The sequence below is a fragment of the Lycium ferocissimum genome, chromosome 5 (genome assembly GCF_029784015.1).
Source record: "Lycium ferocissimum isolate CSIRO_LF1 chromosome 5, AGI_CSIRO_Lferr_CH_V1, whole genome shotgun sequence".
Lineage (NCBI taxonomy): Eukaryota > Viridiplantae > Streptophyta > Magnoliopsida > Solanales > Solanaceae > Lycium > Lycium ferocissimum.
In genome coordinates this window covers 2,285,204-2,305,087 of record NC_081346.1, presented here as the reverse complement: position 1 = coordinate 2,305,087, position 19,884 = coordinate 2,285,204, and the positions used below count along the sequence as shown (strand labels likewise).

Sequence of the window (19,884 nt, the reverse complement as noted above, 5' to 3'; positions counted from 1 at the left end):
TATTCTCCAACCCACCCCGTAGCCTACCGCACCTCCCAACTAGTACTCCTCACCACCAAAAGTTGCACTTAGAATTCAACAACTTCATATTGATTTTGTTTTGAATATATACAAATGCTCACATTTTTCAACTTGCGTGACAAAATACAAAAAAGTGAGTAGAAAAATAACTTATTTTCCGATAAAATACTTTCTTGAAAAACATTGTCCAACGTACCAAACACACCCTTTAACTTTTAGATTTTTCTACTTGGGGACCAAGTCATTCATTACTTGGAGAGTAGTCATTCTTGTATAAATACTTTGTATTGTTTCAATTTCATTAATAGATAAAACATTAATATTCCAGTTTACCTCCTTATATCCTCTTCAGCTTTTTGATGAGGGAACTTAGGGTGTGTTCGGTACGAAGGAAAACATTCAATTTTTTCATTTTTGTTTGGGTGGAAATAAGAAAAATAAGTTAAGCAAAATGAGAAAAATTATTTTCCTAATCAAAGTACCGAAAATAAATTCACAATTGACCAACCATAAACAACTCCTACAACCCCATGCACCTCTCCCACTCCACCCCCACCCCCAACCTTAAAAAAAAATGATTTTCTACACCACCCATCCCCCGGAAGACCCCCCACCTCCCTCCAAAAGAATTAATTTTTTTAAAAGAAATTTTTTCGAAATGTTTTTATTTTTTAATTTGGTTTTCTACGACCCCACCCCCGCCACACCAACCCCTCCAAAAAAACTTTTTTTTTAAAAAAAAAAAAAAACTTTTTTATTTTCTTCACCCACCCCCTCCCCAAATTTTCTACTTCATATTTAATTTTACCTTCATATAAAAATTTATAAAAATGGAAAGTTTGCATGGTTAAATTTGGTGTGGGGTGGGCGGTGGTGGGGTGGATAAGAAAATATTTCCCATTTTTTTATAAAAGGAAAATAAAATATATGAAATAGAAAATTTGGGAAGGGGTGGCCGGGCTCTGAAAGATGAAGTGGGGTGGGGTTGCAAAGATGGTGGTTGCGGTGGTGGTTGTGTAGGTTGGGTTTGGTGGGGCATTAATGGTATTTTTCGAAAATATTTTCTACCAACCAATCGAACATGAGAAAATAAGTAAGAAATTCACTGATTTTCCACTACCCAACCGAACATGAGAAAATAAGTAGAAATTTACTTATTTTCCAATAATACATTTTCCAAAAAAACATTTTCCTTCATACCAAACACACCCTTAATTTGGAAACTCGCCTTCTGCATTTTGATTTATTTTTTTGCTTATTTATATACGTTAGTTATGTATTTGACACACACAAACAGTTGTACTATTTTTGGTTATAACTAGCCAAAAAATACATAAGTAAGAACTCATAACTTATTAGTTTATATCGTATAAGCACTTTTAGTTTGATACTCGTACTTGATTATCTTCTATTATTTCCTCAAAATTGTATTAGATACAAATTCAGTTTAAGGTGCGACAACTTAATTTCATGACATAATGTACTGTAGTTTAATATACTACAAATCAATTTCAGGATATTATGCCCACGTTCAAGGTTATACAAATCGATTTTATGATATTAAGACTTGAAATTTCAAATATAGTGTAATTAAAAACTCAAAGTGGAGGACACTTGATCCTCAAGATCAAAGATAACACAACTAAAAACTTTGGCGCTATCTATGTTGCTCAAACTCTTTAAAAATATGAACGGGTGTGTGTCGGATACTCCGACAATAGTGCATTTTTGGAGAATCCGACACAGGTGCGGTAACTAAAGTGAAGGTTCGTACAACGTAGGGCGCAATACAATAACACACCCAATTTAATTTCGCAAGTGGAGTATAGGAAGGTACAGTATACGCTAACCTTACCCTGCCTTGTGTGAACTTAAAAGCCCAATACCAATTAAAACAAAATAATATTAAATCTAAACCATATTTATGAATGAATTATGAATACTTCATTTTCCCCCACAAAACGACACACGCACCTTGAGCATAAATTACATTAAAAGAAAAATCAAAATATAAAATTGTATCTTTTTGTTACGAAAGGAGGCTTTTCCATAAAATAACCACTCAATTAACAATAGTTTATCAGGTGTAGATCGGAGAACACAATTTATAATTGAAAAAGGCGTTCGTGTTTGAAAACAAGAACCATGAAGCTCAATGGCAAAATAATTTTAAATTTTTTCATTTAACTTACTATAATTAAAATGGTGAATAAAGCTTTTATATAATTAATCTAAATAGCTATAAACCCAATTGCTTAAACTAAAAATAGTCCGTGAACATATAATATAAGTATAATCTATATTTATTTGATAGGAAAAGCAAAAAAGTTAATCGTCCCGCTATTTGTGTAAAGATTCAACTTTAATACTGGGCCCAAAACTGGCTAGGCCATGAAATCTCTTCCCCAATATATAAAAACCCTTGACCCGCTCCATATCAGGTTAGGGTTTTGAGAATAGGAACACAATCATAAAATTGCACTACACCTTCCTAACTGAAACTCCTGTCCAGTTTCAGATTTTGAGACCCAAAAAATGGGGAAAGCAAAAAAAGCTCCCAAATTTGCAGTAATGAAGAAAATGGTCACTCACAAAGCAATTAAACAGTGAGTTATTATTGTGTTGATTCCTACATTCTTTTTATTTTTTATATTTGAATTTTAATGGAGTTTTTTTGTTTCAGGCATAAAGAGGAAGTTTTGAACCCTAATAAGAAAGATTTGACTAAAGAAAAGCTTCCAAGAAACGTGTAAGTTTGTATTTTGGCTTCAATTTGTAATTTAAGGAAAGGGCTTTGTTGATTTTGTAATTGTTGAATATTGAGTTGTTGGGTTTTGGGTTTCAGGCCTTATGTTTCGTCTGCACTTTTCTTCAAGTACAACACAGCTTTGGGGCCGCCTTATCTTGTTTTAGTTGATACTAACTTTATCAATTTCTCCATTCAGAATAAAGTGAGTCACTTCTTTTTGATTTTGTAAATTAAATAAATTTATTAATGTTGTGTAGGCTTGGTGTTTTCTTTGCTAACTATATTATTCAATCTAGCATTAAGCCTTCAAAAATATAACCAATAGTATCTAGAAGTCCATTCGTGTTAGGAAAAAGAAGAGGATTCTTGAAAAATTGAGTTGTTGAGAAATTTTGTGGATAAAGGGTGCGTCGTGCGTGGCATCCATTATGCTTCTAAAGTGTTTCGCACACTACTGTTTAAGCCCATTTTATTTTTCCTTATTCATCAGCTTATGCTTGGCAGCCAGCAATTAACTGAGTACCATAAAACTTTAGATAGTTAATCTTTTTTTGATCAAGTATGTGTGTTTTCATTCATGAACATGGCCAAAATGGCCGTATACAAGGGGTATACCAAAAGGGTAAAGGATATACAAAAAGACATGATTCTCTACAAATTCCACCCAATCATCTATAACAACATCTATACAAAAAGGTATACTAATCATCTACACAAAAAAGTAAAGGATCTACTTAATAGAAGTTATTGCTTATCTTTATACAGTGTTAAGAAGAATGATATTCCAACTGCCTCTAGGATGATTGAGAACAGTAAACTTTTTCTTCTCCCTCCTTTTTTATTGCGCTTTCCTTCCTTTATTCTCCAATTAGAAGATAGTGGTTGTCTCTATAAAAAAAATAGAAGATAGTGATTGCTAGTGAACAATGTGTATTTTACTTAGTTTTTGTTCACTTTTTGTCTAATGATTTTGTTTACCTTGGTATATCAGTATATGTTGTTTCTGATTTCAATGACTTAGCTGAGCAAGCTTAACTCTTTTCTGTTTTAGTTGGATCTGGAGAAAGCTATGATGGATTGCTTGTATGCCAAATGTACGTTCCCTCTATCCCTAGATGGTTTCTCACTTTCCCCTCCCCTGCTTCTTTATCAGAATCTTCCCTTGGTGGAATATTTATGCTTAAAGTAAAGAGGTAAATATATGCACTTGCTTTCAGATATAAGGATAAATATAATCTAGTTTCTAGACAAATTTGAAATATCCAATAGCAATAGTATGATTAATAATTGCATGCCAAAGTTCTTTTTTTTTTCTGTTTTTCATGCAGTATTAGTTTGTTGTTTGTTTTAATTTAAATAATTCTTGGAGGCACTGGTTGCTACTGTGACCTATCTGAAATCATCAGTGAAAAACCCAAAAATGTACTGGCTTTGTATTTACAGAGAAGTTATATTTTCTGCTGAATATATTCTCCTTCAACAGGTACTCCTTGCATTACAGACTGTGTCATGGCTGAGCTTGAGAAGCTGGGTCAGAAATACCGTGTTGCTCTTAGGTACATTCTTGTCTCGAATTATCTTCTTTTTATTCTATGTCACTAGATTAAACTGAATGCTGTTTTGTTTAGTCCATATTTTCCCCCAGACCCCACCTGTGGGAACACACCGAGTATGTTGTTGGAAAGGGTGGACAATTAGCTAGAGCAGTGGTTACTGTAGTGAAACTTCCCTTGTATATATATAGTGATTCAAGGGGTTTTTTGTTAGTTTTTATAGTTAGAATTTTGTTTAATTTAATGTCAATAATCAATATAAACAAAAGAACTCTATTGTGTACATTGGTGGTTTAATCCTTCCTTGAATGCGAAGAGATAACCTTGTTGGCGATGACCTGTTTAAGCTGTAAACTTATAATATCTTGCTGAACTGGACAAGACTGTTCTGTCTCTATGCATGTCTTTTTTTTTTTTTTTTTTTTTTAAAAAAAAAAAAAAACTCTTCTGCAATTCTCCAGGCTTGCTAGCCAGGTCACGAGTGCAAAGAATACTGCCTCCCGGAGTCTTTTTTTAGAGCAATAGCAGGGTAGCTGGTAGCGTTGTCTTAAATTGTGATTAGATTGAGCGAAATATATGTTATTAGGCATGCAGATGGTTTTTTCAGCTTCTAGTGACGACCCCAGCATGGACAACTTTGTATTAGTGCTAATGGATTTAAGTTACTATAATCTTTTGGGAGTTCTCTGCAAAGAATAAATCTGTTTCTTCATCTTCATTTCATTTAGATTATTATGGAAAATCCGCCCTTTCAAAAACAGTGAAATTAGTGCCTCTTTTTTTTTTTTTTGGTAAATAGAATTGCGAAAGATCCCCGATTTGAAAGGCTTCCCTGTACTCACAAAGGGACATATGCTGATGATTGCATTGTTGAGAGAGTTACACAGGTATGATCTTAATCCATTGCGTATAATGTTCTCTGAATGCGTTAGTCGTATTGCTCTCGTGTTGATGCTAATTTGTTCTCTACTGCATGTTTGGATGATTTTATTTCTCTACAGCACAAGTGCTATATTGTCGCAACATGTGATAGAGATTTGAAGCGTAGAATTCGCAAGGTATGACTATTTAGCTTGTATCCCTTTTTCTTGTACCTTTTTCCTCTCTTCTGCTGCTAACTGTTGATGTCTGCTTTATTAACTATTTGACGTCTGCCTTTCCTCCAAACAAAAGAAAGAAAGAAAGAAGGGCAATTAACTAACCATTGACTTCTACTGTTAACCATTGAATGATCAGGTCCCTGGTGTACCAATCATGTACATCACTAATCACAAGTACTCAATTGAGAGGTTGCCTGAAGCAACAATGGGTGGAGGTAAAGCCTACTCTGCCTATGTTCTCTTTCTTATAACTGCAAAAATCTTCTAAATTTTTTCCAAAAATCTAATATCCCAAACACTTATTGGGGTTGAGGGCTAGCTCACTTGGTAAGCTCTCTCCCTTCCACGTTTGAGGAGGGATCAAACCCCATCAATAGCGTTGCATCCCTCCCCTTTTTCCTTTCCCTCTCCCCTGACGTAATAAAAAAAGAAACACTCATCCTTTTCCAACTCAATTGATTCATGGTTTCTCATCTAATTTCTTGTTCGATGTATTTCTGCAGCTCCAAGATTTTGAGGACGTGTTTGAAGCAGCTAACTACGAATTCCTAAGCCCTGGATGGTGTTTCCAATTGCCAACGTTCTGTCACCACAGCAAGACTTCCGTATCTCCCTGGAGTGTTGAATGATAATTGCTGAAATATCAGTAACAATTTTGTACCTTAGGAATTTCTGTATCCCAATAATATGAATCTTGTTCATTTTGCTAGTTTCTTATAGAAAAAAAGTCCGCCTTTGAGATTTATGTGCGTCTGTGTATAGTGCCGTTCTGAAGCGCATACCTTGGTAGAACTATCATCTATGCTTGTTTTTTCCGAAAGAGAAGCTATGTACCTTTTTCTTTTTAGCCATAAATCCTCAGTCGACGTCTCACAGCAAATGAAAACAACAAAGTTTTGAGTATTTATTTCCTTAAAGTGTTCAAATGTAGAATGTGATGATGTGGTTAAAATTTGCGGTGTTATGAAACTTCAGAGTATTTGAGAAGAGGACTTTTGAGGAGTGAAGGTGTCAGTTTCTCTGTTTCGGGAATTAATACATGATTCACATTGAAGCTGTTAGGTAAGTCCCTTAGCGTTGAGCAGCAGGCGTGCATACGTGTGCGGTGTGCCTTGTGCATGAGAAAGTTGTTGAGAGTTTCATAGTGATTGTAGCTCATTATCTACTAGACCTAAATGATAAACATGAAGCCTATAATAACGCCATTAACGCAATGCTAGTTTTGATTTGTCTCCTTTTTTTGCGCGTGCATGTAAATAATTAGATGGGGGACCAAGCATCTTTCAGTGAAGCTTATAGCACAAAGATTTGAAATATCAACAACAAAAAATAGTAGTGCATGTATAGGTCATTCTCTCAAAATACACTAGTGTTATTTAAACAATTAATAATATACTACTAATAAACTTTCATTTTAGGATAATTAACCAACATATAAATCGTAATAGATAATATAATCCACATCATTATTACGTTTTCTAACTTTATTCTCCTGGTGAAGTGTTTCCCCTTGTTTCAATCAGAGAAATAATCTCCTTTTCATCATAATTTTTTTATCTTTTCTCTTGGTGGTGTTTTGGGGTTATTCAGATGACGAGGAGGAGGGAAACTCAAAACCATGATGATTTTTCTCAGAGAAATTAATAATGGTGAGAGATAATAGGAACATAATAAGGCCTGATGTCCTGAAAATTGGGGTTGTTTTGGCTATATCTGTTGGTGGAATTATCTATACCATTTTCAGAACCAAAAGAATCAAGCCCTCCAAATCCAATACATCTCCCCCTCCATACACAACAGGTTAATTTTTTGTATTTTAATCTCATGGGGTTTATTAATTAGGTGTTACTTTGGTTTTTGGAGTAATTTCTTCCTAATATTTTGTTTGTTCTTGATTTTGTGAATGGAGTTACAGGTGGTGAAAATGGTGAGCTCACAAATGATGATCAGGCCTCCCATGCAACTCATTCACCTTCCTCCCGAAAATCAGTTTCTACCACCTCAGAGAAACACGTAAGATTATTGGATTATGCATTGTTCTTTCATTGTTCAAGCATCATATTTATCGACAAATTGCTTTGGGTAATAGTTAGATTAGTGGCAAGTCGCACAAGGAGAAGCACCCCATAAACCCCTGAAATCACCCTGGCCGGTCAATTTCATGTCATCGCTATCTCGCGAGCAAAGGGTTGCTCATGCTTCCCAAACGGCTCGCATTTTCAGGTCATTAGTCAATAGCTCCCTGGACAATGAAATAGGAGTGAGTGACTTCACATTGTTTCCTGACACGCCTATCTTTGTTTTTAGGGAAATCCTCTCCCCCTTCAGGCAGCATTAAACAATTTATGTTAATAGTTTAGCTTCACGCGAGTTATTTGATTGTTTTTCACCTTTAAGGAGAAAAGGAGGGTGTTCTTTTTCATGTCTTCTTTTCTTTTTTATTTTGGAACACAAGTTCTCTTGTTGACAGTAATTCATCTCATTTGAAAGCCTGGAAATCAAATCTGGGCTTTTCATAAAAGCTTAAACATAGTATTAGACTACTGTGTGTGTATCTCTTAGCATTTTGAATTACTTGATCAAAATAATCTCCTTTGATTTTCAAGAATTTCCTCTCTGACTCTGCTTTTTTGATGGCTTAATGCACTTCACTTTATTGATTATCCAAAAACATGAATTTACAAACTTGTTAGTAGTTGTTAATCAGCTAAAACAAAACAAGTTGTGATGAGCTGAATTATAGCAAATCTTCAATTTGTTCCTATAACATATATTGGTTGTTACAAGATAATCTTTTTTCGTTCCTCTTGCAGGAGGACCTCCACATCTCTAAACACATTATTGAGCATTCTACAGGTGTTCCATCTAGCAGTGGTGTATTCGACACAGAGAGAGATGGATTTTACCTGCCAGAATTTAATGAACTTGTAAAGGAACTTAATTTATCTACCTCAAAGAGAGACATCGAAACAGTGACACAGCATGAAGATTCACCAAGAGAATATAGAATTGTTGAAATGGTTAACCATGATCAACAAGAGATTAAGAGCCTGAAAAACATTGTTAAAACTCTCGAAGAGAGGGAGAGGACTCTAGAAATCCAATTGCTCGAGTATTATGGTCTTAAGGAGCAAGAAACTGCTATCATGGAGCTTCAAAATCAACTAAACATAAACAATGTGGAGGCCAAGCTTTTCGGTCTCAAGATTGAGTCATTAACGGCAGATAAGATGAGGTTAGAGGCTAAAGTGGCCGATTATGCAAAAGTTCTTTCTGAGCTCGAAGCTGCAAAAGTGAAGATAAAGCAACTCAAAAAAAAGATAAGATCAGAAGGTGATCACAATAAAGAACATATTTTAGTCCTTCAAGAAAAAGTTATGAAGTTGCATGACCAGGAAAAGAAGACCGTTGAAGCTGAGTTGGATTTTCAGTCAAAGCTCTGGAAACTCAAGGATTTGGAGAATCAGGCTGATGAGTTGAAGAAATCTAACCAAAGTTTAAGAAAAGAAAATTCAGATCTGGCTCATAGACTGGAATCTGTTCAGATCATTGCTGCTTCCGTCTTGGAGAATGAAGAAGTAATTCTTTTGTTCATGTTACGTTCATTTTCGCTCTGTCTACTTAACGTGTTCTTAGGCGTGCCAAATGGGTCGGGTTGGGCTGGATTTGGGCGAGTGAAAATGGGCTAAGTTAATAAATGACCTGCCAAAAGTCACTTGGGCTGAAATGGGTTGGGCTAAAAAGCGGGTCATAACCCAACCTGCTCAATTCTTACTAAGTTTTAACTTCTTTATTTGTTTTCTTATATTATTTAAGCATCTAATAAAACTATTTTTTTTCTTTATTATGCCTATATATAACATACCAGACAGAGAAAAAGTTCTTTTTGAAAATATTTTGACAAGGTTTCTATGGATCAATTTGGGCTAAGTATACACATCAACCCAATTTTTAGATGGACTGAAATGGATTGGGCTAATAAATAGGCAGGTCAACTTTAGAGGATTTGACGGGTCATATTTTCATGGGCTAATTTTGCCACTCCTACGTGTACTTATAAAATGCTTCTGTCTTCTGTCGCAGACAGAAGCACTGAAGGAGGAAACTCTACAGTTGAGGAAGCAAAATGAAGATTTAGCAAAGGAAGTTGAGCGGCTTAAAGCAGATCGCTGCAATGATGCTGAGGAACTAGTCTATCTCCGATGGATAAATGCTTGCTTGCGATATGAGATGAGGAACTATCAGCCAGTCACAGGCAAGACAATTGCAAGAGACCTCAGCAAAACATTGAGCCCCAAGTCAGAGGAGAAAGCCAAGCAACTAATTCTTGAATATGCAAACAAAGAAGAAAGTCCGGGGGAAAGGGAGATCAATGTTAGTGATCTTGATTCCGAATGGTCCTCCTCCCGAACATCCTTTCTTACAGACTCCGTTGAATTTGATGACACTTCTACTGATAACTCATCACCCCGTAAGACTCAGAGTTCGAGCAAAAAGAAGGTGTTTAGTAAGCTTATGAGACTAGTACGTGGAAAGGGCCGCCATCTTAGTCGGAGTTCTTCTATGGATATGGTGAACACTTTAGAAGATAATGTAGCAAGACATTCTAGCTATTCTCCAGGCTACAGTTCTGGTTTAGATGGGCTCAACAGCAGGTCAAGAGCATCCTCACAGGGTTCATCCAAACAATTTCTGGACTTACATTCTGTGTCTCAAGATTCAAGGAGAGGCAAATTAGGAGAAAACAACTCTCTGATGAATAGTAGGCAAAATAGTGATGGGGGTTCGTCGTCAGGTTCAGGAAAATTGGATTATATATCAAGTCGTCTAACCGATTCACCTCAAGAACACAAAACTAAAGATGATCCAGAGAAAACCGAGTTGGTGAAATATGCAGAAGTGTTAAAAGGGTCCCGTTCTAAAACCGGATTTTGCAGGAGATCAGCATCTGTTAGTTCCTTCTAACATTTGTGTAAATAATGTTATGCTCAAACAGTCACTTTTTGCCTTCTGTGTTTCTCCAACGTTATTAACCCTCTGTATGATCTGAGGTAAGCTAATGTCTACAAGTTGCACGTATGATTTAATTTATGATCAGAGTTACACAGTTCATCAAGCAATAGCCGCAAAAAATATCTTTATAAAATCTATGTTCAATCATTTTTTCAAATAGCTACTTCAGGAATATTAATAGATCCGGCAAACAACGAATTAACTTATGCACATAGTTTAGAATGAAGAACTATTACAGACGAAAGATAATCATAGCTAATACTAATACGCAGGCAAAATACAGACGATATAAGCAATTTCTGCATCACAACTGCAAGCATGACAATGAAAATCGCCACGTTCATCTTCATCGTCACTATCCCAGCCATTCCTGGGAATGTGTTGATGTTGAATAGTGCAACAAGTGGGTCTTTGTCCCAAAATTAAAGGATTTTTCACCCAAATAATTTTCAAGATCTCGACTAATTTCTTTCGACACTCTCTTGTTATTTTTCTCAGTGGCTCCGCTTCTTTCATGCTACCAATCAACTGTACCCCTTTCACTTGGAGTCACCACCCATAAAGACTGTAATTATGCCAATCACATATAATGCTCCAATGTGGCCTCCTTTTGCCGCTTGCTTTAGAAATTCCAGGGCAAGTTCTGGCCTGTCGTAAAAAAGTCCATGTGAGAATAGAAATACATTAGTATCAATTAATTACACCTTAATTCTAACATTATCATGAAATACAAATAGATTATACGTAAATAGACATTTGTGCATGACTTCCCAAATTGAGTGTATCTGGTGTATGTGATGATCAGTGTACCTGAGCGGGGTTCTTTTTTAAATAGATTAAAAGAGAAAGTAAGACAAACAAATTAAAATGGAGACGTATCTTAATAGGGGTAGGGAAAGGGAAATAGGGGAGGAATTACAACGTGGGATTTGAACCCTCAACCAACTAAGCTACTAGATCCCTACCAAAATATTTTCCTATATATTATTTTGAGATTGAGCAATTTGCAGTTGAGGTATTTTTAGTTTGAAGTTTTAAGTTTGAGCTCTAGATATTAAAATTGTATTTGGTAGAGAGCAAGGCAGATTTAAATTTTCTAAAACATAGGTGCACCACCAAAAAAGGGAGAAAAAAATCAAGTGGAAATTGATATCTATTCCTTTGGTTAAATAACTCAGCATTCAACCAAAGGGCATAGGTATAAGCCCGACTATGGGTGCGGCCGAACCTAATAGCCTTTGCTCAATTAGTGTATTTGTGTTGAAAATTTCATTAAACATGTACACATATTAATTTTAAAACACAATTATTAGCACTTGAAGTCGTCACTTTTAAAAGTCAGAACCCATAAACTTTGGTTCACACCAGCATTTATATTAATAATTTATATAATCAATGATCTGTTATAGACTCGGCTAAATTCAGTAACTTTGGTTCACGTCAATATCTATATTAACTAGGGGCGAACGGCTCGTGGATTTGTGTACATAGGCTAGTGTACACATATTTCATAATTTGTATATAAAACAAAAAATATCCCAAATCAAAATTTCGGAAATCGCTCGAGAACCTTAAAAAAAATCTAAATTGCTCAAAACCTTGAAAACCCCTAGAATATGTATGTCAAAAATACATTATCAACAATATGGATATGATATAGCGAAAAATCTGAGACATATTGTGATGGATTTATGATTTTGATTGACAAATTTAAGGAGACGCAAGGAAAGAGAATGAAAAAATGAAGAGAGATGGGACAATGTGAAGCTACAAATCCCGGCAAGCTTAGAAAAATCAACACAAATGCCCATTGAAGAGAAACAATTTACCCGCCCATACCCCTCCTAGATAATAAATAACATAAGCTACTCCTACAACTATAACTAAATAGCCGTGTACCCCTTTACATTGTGCATAGACGGACGGAAGCACTGCACGTGCTTACATCACTCTTGCTCACATCACTTCACTGCACATGTACCCATTCTTCTATTTCTTTGGTCTTTTTCATGTATTTTGTTTTTTCCCTTTCTTTCTTTTGTTTAATATGAAAATAAATACTATAATAACTAACTATTTTTAGCTTATAAAAATAATAATTAGGCTACAATAAAAAATAATGTGAGAAAATTACCAAAAGTCACTTATGTTTTCTATTAAAATTTAAATTACTAGAAAATATATTTTCATATTTCTTTTCTCTTTTGCAAATGAAACAAAGGTTATATCTAAAATATGACTATTTTTTTGTAATTTTTTTTACTAATTTTTAACTTGCTAAAATGATATAGAAATTAATATATCAAAATTAAGCTTAAACTCTATTTGTTGTATTTTTTTTCTTTTGAAGGAATGAACTTGTCCTCTATGATTCCTTATCGGTATATGATATATATCATGTGGGTATCATAAAGGACCGATGAGTTTTCTTTGAAGTAAAGAATAGGTCTTTTATGATATTCTATCAATATATGATATATATCACGTGGGTATCATAGGGGATTCAACAGTATTTTTTTTAATTTTTAAAAAATGAACTAGTCTCTATGATAATGTCAGTGTATGATATATACCATTTGGTATCATTGATGATTGAGCTCTTATTTGAAGGAATAAATCAGTCATTTATGATATCTTGTAAGTATATGATATATCATGTGGGTCAGGCATCCGCTGTACCTTATCAATATATGATTATACTATGTATGTATCATAGAGGATTGAGTTGTGTTTTTCTTGAAAGAATAACCCATTCCTCTATGATACTCTGTCAGTATATACTATATGATATATACCATTTGGGAATCATAGAGGACCGATGAGTGTTTTTTCTTGAAGAAATGAACCGATCCTCTATGATACCTTGTTGGTATATGATATATACCATATGGGCATCATAGAGGAATGGATAGTGTTGGAATAAATCTACTATTTATGATGCCCTGTTAGTCTATGATATATACCAGGTTTGTATTATAGAGGACTGAGTGTTTTTCTTGAAGGAATGAACTACCATTCCTCTATGATACCATGTTAGTATATGATATACCATGTGGGTATCACAGAGTACTGAGTGTTTTTCTTGAAAGAATGAATTGCTAGTCCTCTTTGATAACCTATCAGTACATGATATACCTTGTGAGTATCATAGAGGACTTAGGAGTGTTTTTTCTTGAAGAAATGAACCAACCCTCTATAATACCCTGTCATTATATGATACATACCATGTGGATATCATATAGGATTGAGTTGTGTTTTTCTTGAAGGAATGAATCAGTCCTCTATGATACCTATAGGATTGAGTTCTGCATTACTGTTTTTTCTATTTGTGTATGTGGATTCGCAAGTAATAATATCTACCTTTACTGTTTTTTCTATAGTAAAAATATAGGGTCTACGCAAAAGCTACTAGGTTCGCCCGAATCCCCGTTTAACACTGTAGCTCCACCCCTGAGGACGAGGACGAGGAATTTGCACCTAAGCTGAAGCTACCCCATCCTCGTAGGCTACGTAGGTCAAGCCGGCTAAAGAAAAATGCCCTCTGATTGGTAACTAATTTCTTTCCGTTCCGGCATTTATTTTATTTTTAGTCCTGCTATAGTTCTCCATTCAGATTCTCTCCATTCCACTTTGACTGTTCGGATAATACTGGTACATAATCGAAGTAATGATTAAAGTAATTTGTGTTAGTTAAAAATCCTTGGTGCCTTCAATCTGTTTTGAAATTGTTGCTTTGGTCAGTCTGAAAAACAATATAGGATAAACAAAGAAGGAGTTTGCTATAAAAAAAGAAACGAAGAAGGAGCTTAATTTCTCCCTGAGCCTTAATAGGTGGAAATTAGAGGAGAAGTGGCTTAATTTCAAAGATATTGAAAGAACACGAGGAATGATGCGAAAGAACTCAAGGTACGATGCATTGCAGATAGGTAGTATCGTATATTTTCAGCTTATTTTGTGAAAGAACATTCAGTTTTACAGAAACATGTGTTAAAAACTGAAAAATAAATTTATATGTACCAGTTTCAAAAAAAAAAAAAAAAAAAATTGAAAATTGAATATAGTTGATAAATTTCATGTTTATAGCTATGTCGCACCAGCATCGAAGTACGATAGCTCTCTTTCTAAAACTGTATGTAATAAGGAGTACCACTTCCTGGCGAGGCCTGCCTTAAGGTAGGAGGTGATTGAAAAGGGAGAAGCCGGTTCCCTTACATAGCCATAATAGTAAGTTTTTCCGAGTATGTGGATGCAGTTAATTGTCCTGATAAAGCCATCTGATATATTCTAATTCTTCTCCCTTTTTTATGTGGAAGTCATGATTTTCAACTTCCCTGCAATTTATGAATACTTTAAATTTGTTTCTGATATTAATTAGAGAAGTTCTACATGTGGATTTCCTTGCTCTCTTCAGCTTTCTCCTTTTCAACATCTTTCTCCGGTATTTCATGTTTGAAGATCCTTTCATTAGGACTTACTATAAAATTTTGTTGGTGAAATTTTCTTTGTCTAGTGCACCATATATTATTATTTGTGATTTTCTTTTCTTTATTCAAGCTTATGATAGCTCTCTACATGTCCATGTTTTTTAAGAGAGTCTGGTGTTGTCTTCATCTTTTGGGTTAGCTTTGGCAGTTTAGTTATGGTGAGATCCATTTTGTTAACATGGTATTAGAACCATACCAACACATCCATGTTTTGTGATTCTCAATGTTTGGCTTCCTGTTATGTTGGTGTGTTAGGATGTCTCCATAGGCTGTCAGAGTGACATGTGGTATCCGAATGTTGGATAACAATATGTTGCAGTAAAAATGTTAAAGTTGCATATTAATTTCAATAAGTGACTTCTCATTTTCAAAAATAAAATAAAAAATTAGTAAGTTTCCTCCTTCAAGTAGCTTCTGGTCTTATATAGTTAGCTTTCATGAAATTTGATGCAAGTGTAAATTGCATAAGTGAATATTGCTTTATGTCTTTACCTGCTTGGCCCATTCACTAGTTGGAGTAGCACTCTTCTGATTTTTTACTTTACTGAGTTCATATAGAGCGGTAGAATACAATGGGTGGTTGTAATCAAGGGGGATGATGATGATGTACTAAAACAAAAGAAAAAGAAGAAAAGGGCAACCTTGAAGAACAAATGCAGTGTTCCTGCTTTTAGAAAATTGTAACTTGACAAGCTATGAATCTCAAAATCTGTTAATCCATGAAAGGCATCTCAAAATCACAAAGGAACACATATGAATATTCAGCACAGCCACATCTACTAAATATATAGACAATTTATAAAAGTAAATGCATAAAATCATCAATAAAGCAAGCAAGTGGGGAGTGATATTGTGGACAATCCTGAAGAGTAACAGAATGGTTGATCTCCTGTGCTTAGAGTAAGTTTCATATTAAGGTTGTGTTATTTATGTGTGATCGGTATGAGGCTGAAGAAGACATTAATCGCCTTACTTAAGTACCGTACCATCTTGGTATGTTATTTAGTTACTTACTATCAATAAAACATTTAGCATTGCAAAAAAAATTTATTCTAATATTGAGAAATTTGTTGATGATAGGATTGTTTCGGAAGCAGCTTTGGGGCGGCAGCTTTGGAGAAGTGTGCAAAAGGTATGTCTGTGTCTCTTACTGCTTGAGGCTATTGATTTCCCTGAGAAATGACTCCATCCTGAAAGCTCGAATCCGTGATAGTACTTATCATCTTATCAAAGCTTGAATCTGAGATAGTACTTGCCATCTTACCAAAGCTCGAATCGGAGATAGTACTTACCATCTTTCCAAAGCTCGAATCCGAGATACTTACCATCTTACCATAACTTTTGGCGGTACCTGAGGACTCTACTAATTATTGAAATCTTTCATGTTGTCTCCAAAAGATAACATTTGTTTGAAAATCAATTGTCCCTTGGGGCTGCGGCAACATCCGATAAAAATCTTGCAATTGTTTCCACTAAGAGAAAAGTATCTGTCTTTGATGCTAATGTTTTAAATGAACCTGTTAAGAGGGCGAAAACAAAATGGGTGAGGGGAAAATCAGATGGAAGAAGAGATGGAATATATTTTATTGCAAAAGGAAACGTTTGTATTTATAGCAGTTAAACCAAACCTTGTCCTAGTTCTGTGGTTCTATTACCCTCAAAACTTATCCTCTTTTGTAAAGATATCTTGGATGCAATTAAATTCCATGTATAAGTCTTTCGGCAAAATTATAGGTTGGAAGTGAGGATTTTTGATATCAAACCTTTTTCGGAAAATGGCCAAATATACCCCGTACTATCAAAAAAAGGCCAAATATATCTCTCGTTATACTTTGGATCTAAATATACCCCTGCCGTTATATTTTGGGCACAAATATACCCTTCCCCGTTAAACTTGACTGACGTGTAACCCAATCCCACGTGACATTAATATTTTAATGTGGCATGCCACCTCACTAACCAAACCCAATTTTAAACACCCCCCCCCCCCCCCCCCCGCTGAAACCCCACGCATTCCCCTCCTTCCGTATCAATTTCAAGGTGCAACTGTACATAGTATGCCAAGATCAAGAGCTGATAACTATATATGCCTTGAACAAATTCGTGCAAAATATTGGGGCTCAAACTGTAGAACCCTTTTTTCCTAAAAATGGGTTTGGATAATTATGCGAAAGAGTCGAGATATCCACAACAACGCCTTCTAGCAAGCTTCAATAGGTTCGATCCCAGATTCCAATGTAAATAGACTCATCGTCATGCCTTGTTCATCTGATGCTAGCTCCAGAATTAATAATTGGAGGGAGGGGTTCAGGTACCCCTCTATTAAAATAGAAGAAAGCAATCCAATTACAGTTTTCTTTTAGGACAAATATTGATCCATACATTAGGGGTTTGAAAGACTTCTGTAATGGTGAAATTGATATGGAACGAGGGGAGAGGGTGGGGGTATAAAATTGGGTTTAATTAATGAGGTGGCATGCCACATGGTATTTACTTCTTTAAAAATATTAATGCCATGTGGCATTGGATTACACCTTAGTCAACTTTAATGGTGGAGGGGTTTATTTGTGCCCAAAGTATAACAATAGCGGTATATTTAGACCCAAAATATAACGAGGCATAAACTTAGCCCTTTTCGGATAGTACAGGGGTATATTTGGCCCTTTTCCGAACCTTTTTTTACTTCCTAGCTTATCTTTTACCAGATGTTTCTCATATGAAATATCTTCATCAATATACTACAAGACTTATATTAAGATTAAGATAACTACTACCTAAAGAAGTCGTAGATATAATAATTAGAAGGATATTTAGGAATATGATAGAAGATATAAGAGATTGGGCTCAAGAAAGATTGAAAATCAGAGCATAATCCAGGGAAGAAAAATTATGAACTAAATTGCAGCATATGTACCATTATTAATGACATCACCTGTTTATGGATAGTTACTGAACTTTGAATTGTTTCCTTCTATCCTCTTACTGTCTGTAACAGACCGAGAAACGAAACTTGACCGCTTAGGAGAACTTATTTTGAAAATATGATTTTCCTTGTTGGACAACATCTACGATTCTTGCTTAAATTTCTATTTTTCTAATGGTTGTAGACATATCAAGAATACTTGTAGTACATAGAAATTTAAGATATTTGTTGGTTTACTGCATACATAGGCCTATCTTTCCTTATATTTTTTCTCTGCTTAAGTTACGGTTTTTTGTAGTTTAACACCACTATTTACAAACTTTGCACTTATTTTCTTTTATTGTTGAAATTTTCTGAAACAGGGAAGTCGTGCAAATGAAGCCTACTGCAGAATTCAATTTTTTTGTTGACAGAACATTAGTTGGACGGTTGTAAAAAGTTCACAAAGAGCAATAGTGTAATGAGAACTGACAAAATTTATCACTTACTACTAAGTTTACGTCTCTTATGACTTGGGAAGACCTTACCACTTACTACTAAGTTTACGTTTTGGATGTAATAATACTATAGTGACTGTATTTTGGGCTCTTATGATTTTCTTGTTTGCTTCCTGATGGTTAATACTACATTGACAATGAATTTTGAGCTCTTTATGTTTTTCTTTTGAACTTTAATGTTTCCAATTTCTGTAGAATGAATGGGTATAACATTGTTACCCAACATCAAACAAGTTGTCTATTATCAAAGTACTATATATGTCTGCCTTACTTGCCATTTTTGTATTATGGTCTGCTAATACTGAAACATTAATCACCATAAAATGGGGTTGTCATATTTTATAATGAATAGATGTTACTATATGTCCTTTATAGATTATTCACCATCTTTATTTTGAGCCATTGACCCAATATACTCCGAAGTGGAAGTAGTCCTAATATAAACATGTGTTTACGATGAATCGTTTAGATTTATGAAGTGTTTGACATTGTTTGACATATTTGGAAGGGTAGAAATATGCTATGTTTTAGTGTAGATATGTGTGAATCTGATTAGATAAAATAGAGCTAATTTGACTACATGAACATGAAGATGTTATAAGATGGTATTGTTATGTGTTCCCAGATACAGGTTATGCAAATAGAAACTAGGAAGGCAAGCATTGGTGTGGTAGCCATGGCCAGTTGAAAGGGCAAAAGTGTCACCTTTTGATGACTACAAGGGCAAAAAAAAGGCCAACTATTAACGGAGGGCAAATGTGCTCCTTGGCGGAGTACAGGGACCATTGTGGCCCTTTTCTGTAATTTAAATTACAAGCAACAAAGTCAAAAGATACAATTCCAGCCCTTAACAATCAAGCTAGTGGTTAAAATGTAAGAGCCTTTTGCCAATATGGGAAGAGTAAAATATACCATTTGGTGTTTATTTATAAGAATAGATTCAAATGTAAAATACTTATCTGCATTTTCAGAAGCAATAGAGTAAGTTTTCCAAGAAAAACGAGTCGGTTAAATTGTCAGAACATTTTGCTCTTCTTCTAAAAAAGTGGTATTAATAGTTTTTTCAAGAAAAGGAGTTTGAAAAATGGGTGAAGCAACATTTTTGGAGAGTCCAAGCACCATAGCAAACACATACTCAAAGGAAACTTCATAAAGCTACAACTTTTATAAATATCCGATAAGAGAGAGTGTACAATACAAAAGCATACCAACTTCTGGGCCAATATACAACAACAACAACAACATACCCAGTGTAATCGCACAAAGACTCAACAAAGGACAGCAGGCAGATTCAAACCCTCAACCTCAAGAGTTAGGACACATGCTTAAACCAGTGCACCACTCAAAATTCTTTTCTGGGCCAATATGTAAAACACATATACCAAACAGAAGAGTACTTGCGTATAGTCCCTAAGTTCTATAAGTTGCCTTTTCCATGTTTTGTTGTCAAAGACCTGTATATTTACAAAGGCAAATCGGGCAACGTTGAGAGATACTTACAAGTCAAAATATTTACCCACAATGCCAAAAGCATTTTCACCATT

At 34.9% G+C, this 19,884-nt stretch overlaps 2 protein-coding genes across 2 annotated transcripts; both read left to right on the top strand.

The window, feature by feature from the left end:
- Positions 1–2,459: 2,459 nt before the first annotated feature.
- Positions 2,460–6,168, top strand: LOC132055385 (uncharacterized). Its single transcript, XM_059447181.1, has 9 exons — positions 2,460–2,627; positions 2,705–2,770; positions 2,867–2,972; positions 3,822–3,864; positions 4,254–4,326; positions 5,123–5,210; positions 5,325–5,381; positions 5,560–5,638; positions 5,927–6,168. The coding sequence occupies exons 1-9, from the start codon at positions 2,557–2,559 to the stop codon at positions 5,938–5,940; spliced, it is 597 nt and encodes a 198-aa protein (XP_059303164.1). The 5' UTR covers positions 2,460–2,556; the 3' UTR covers positions 5,941–6,168.
- Positions 6,169–6,310: 142 nt separating this feature from the next.
- Positions 6,311–10,533, top strand: LOC132055384 (protein CHUP1, chloroplastic-like). Its single transcript, XM_059447179.1, has 4 exons — positions 6,311–7,223; positions 7,339–7,436; positions 8,237–9,001; positions 9,507–10,533. Exons 1-4 carry the CDS (start codon positions 7,070–7,072, stop codon positions 10,386–10,388), a joined length of 1,899 nt encoding a protein of 632 aa, XP_059303162.1. The 5' UTR covers positions 6,311–7,069; the 3' UTR covers positions 10,389–10,533.
- Positions 10,534–19,884: the final 9,351 nt, after the last annotated feature.

Coding starts and splice junctions, on each gene's coding strand:
- LOC132055385 (XM_059447181.1), top strand. CDS start 2,557: ATGGGGAAAGCAAAAAAAGCTCCCAAATTTGCAGTAATGAAGAAAATG. Junction 2,771..2,866: donor GAAAAGCTTCCAAGAAACGT/GTAAGTTTGTAT, acceptor TTTGGGTTTCAG/GCCTTATGTTTCGTCTGCAC. Junction 2,973..3,821: donor ATTTCTCCATTCAGAATAAA/GTGAGTCACTTC, acceptor TTTCTGTTTTAG/TTGGATCTGGAGAAAGCTAT.
- LOC132055384 (XM_059447179.1), top strand. CDS start 7,070: ATGGTGAGAGATAATAGGAACATAATAAGGCCTGATGTCCTGAAAATT. Junction 7,224..7,338: donor TCCCCCTCCATACACAACAG/GTTAATTTTTTG, acceptor ATGGAGTTACAG/GTGGTGAAAATGGTGAGCTC. Junction 7,437..8,236: donor CTACCACCTCAGAGAAACAC/GTAAGATTATTG, acceptor TTCCTCTTGCAG/GAGGACCTCCACATCTCTAA.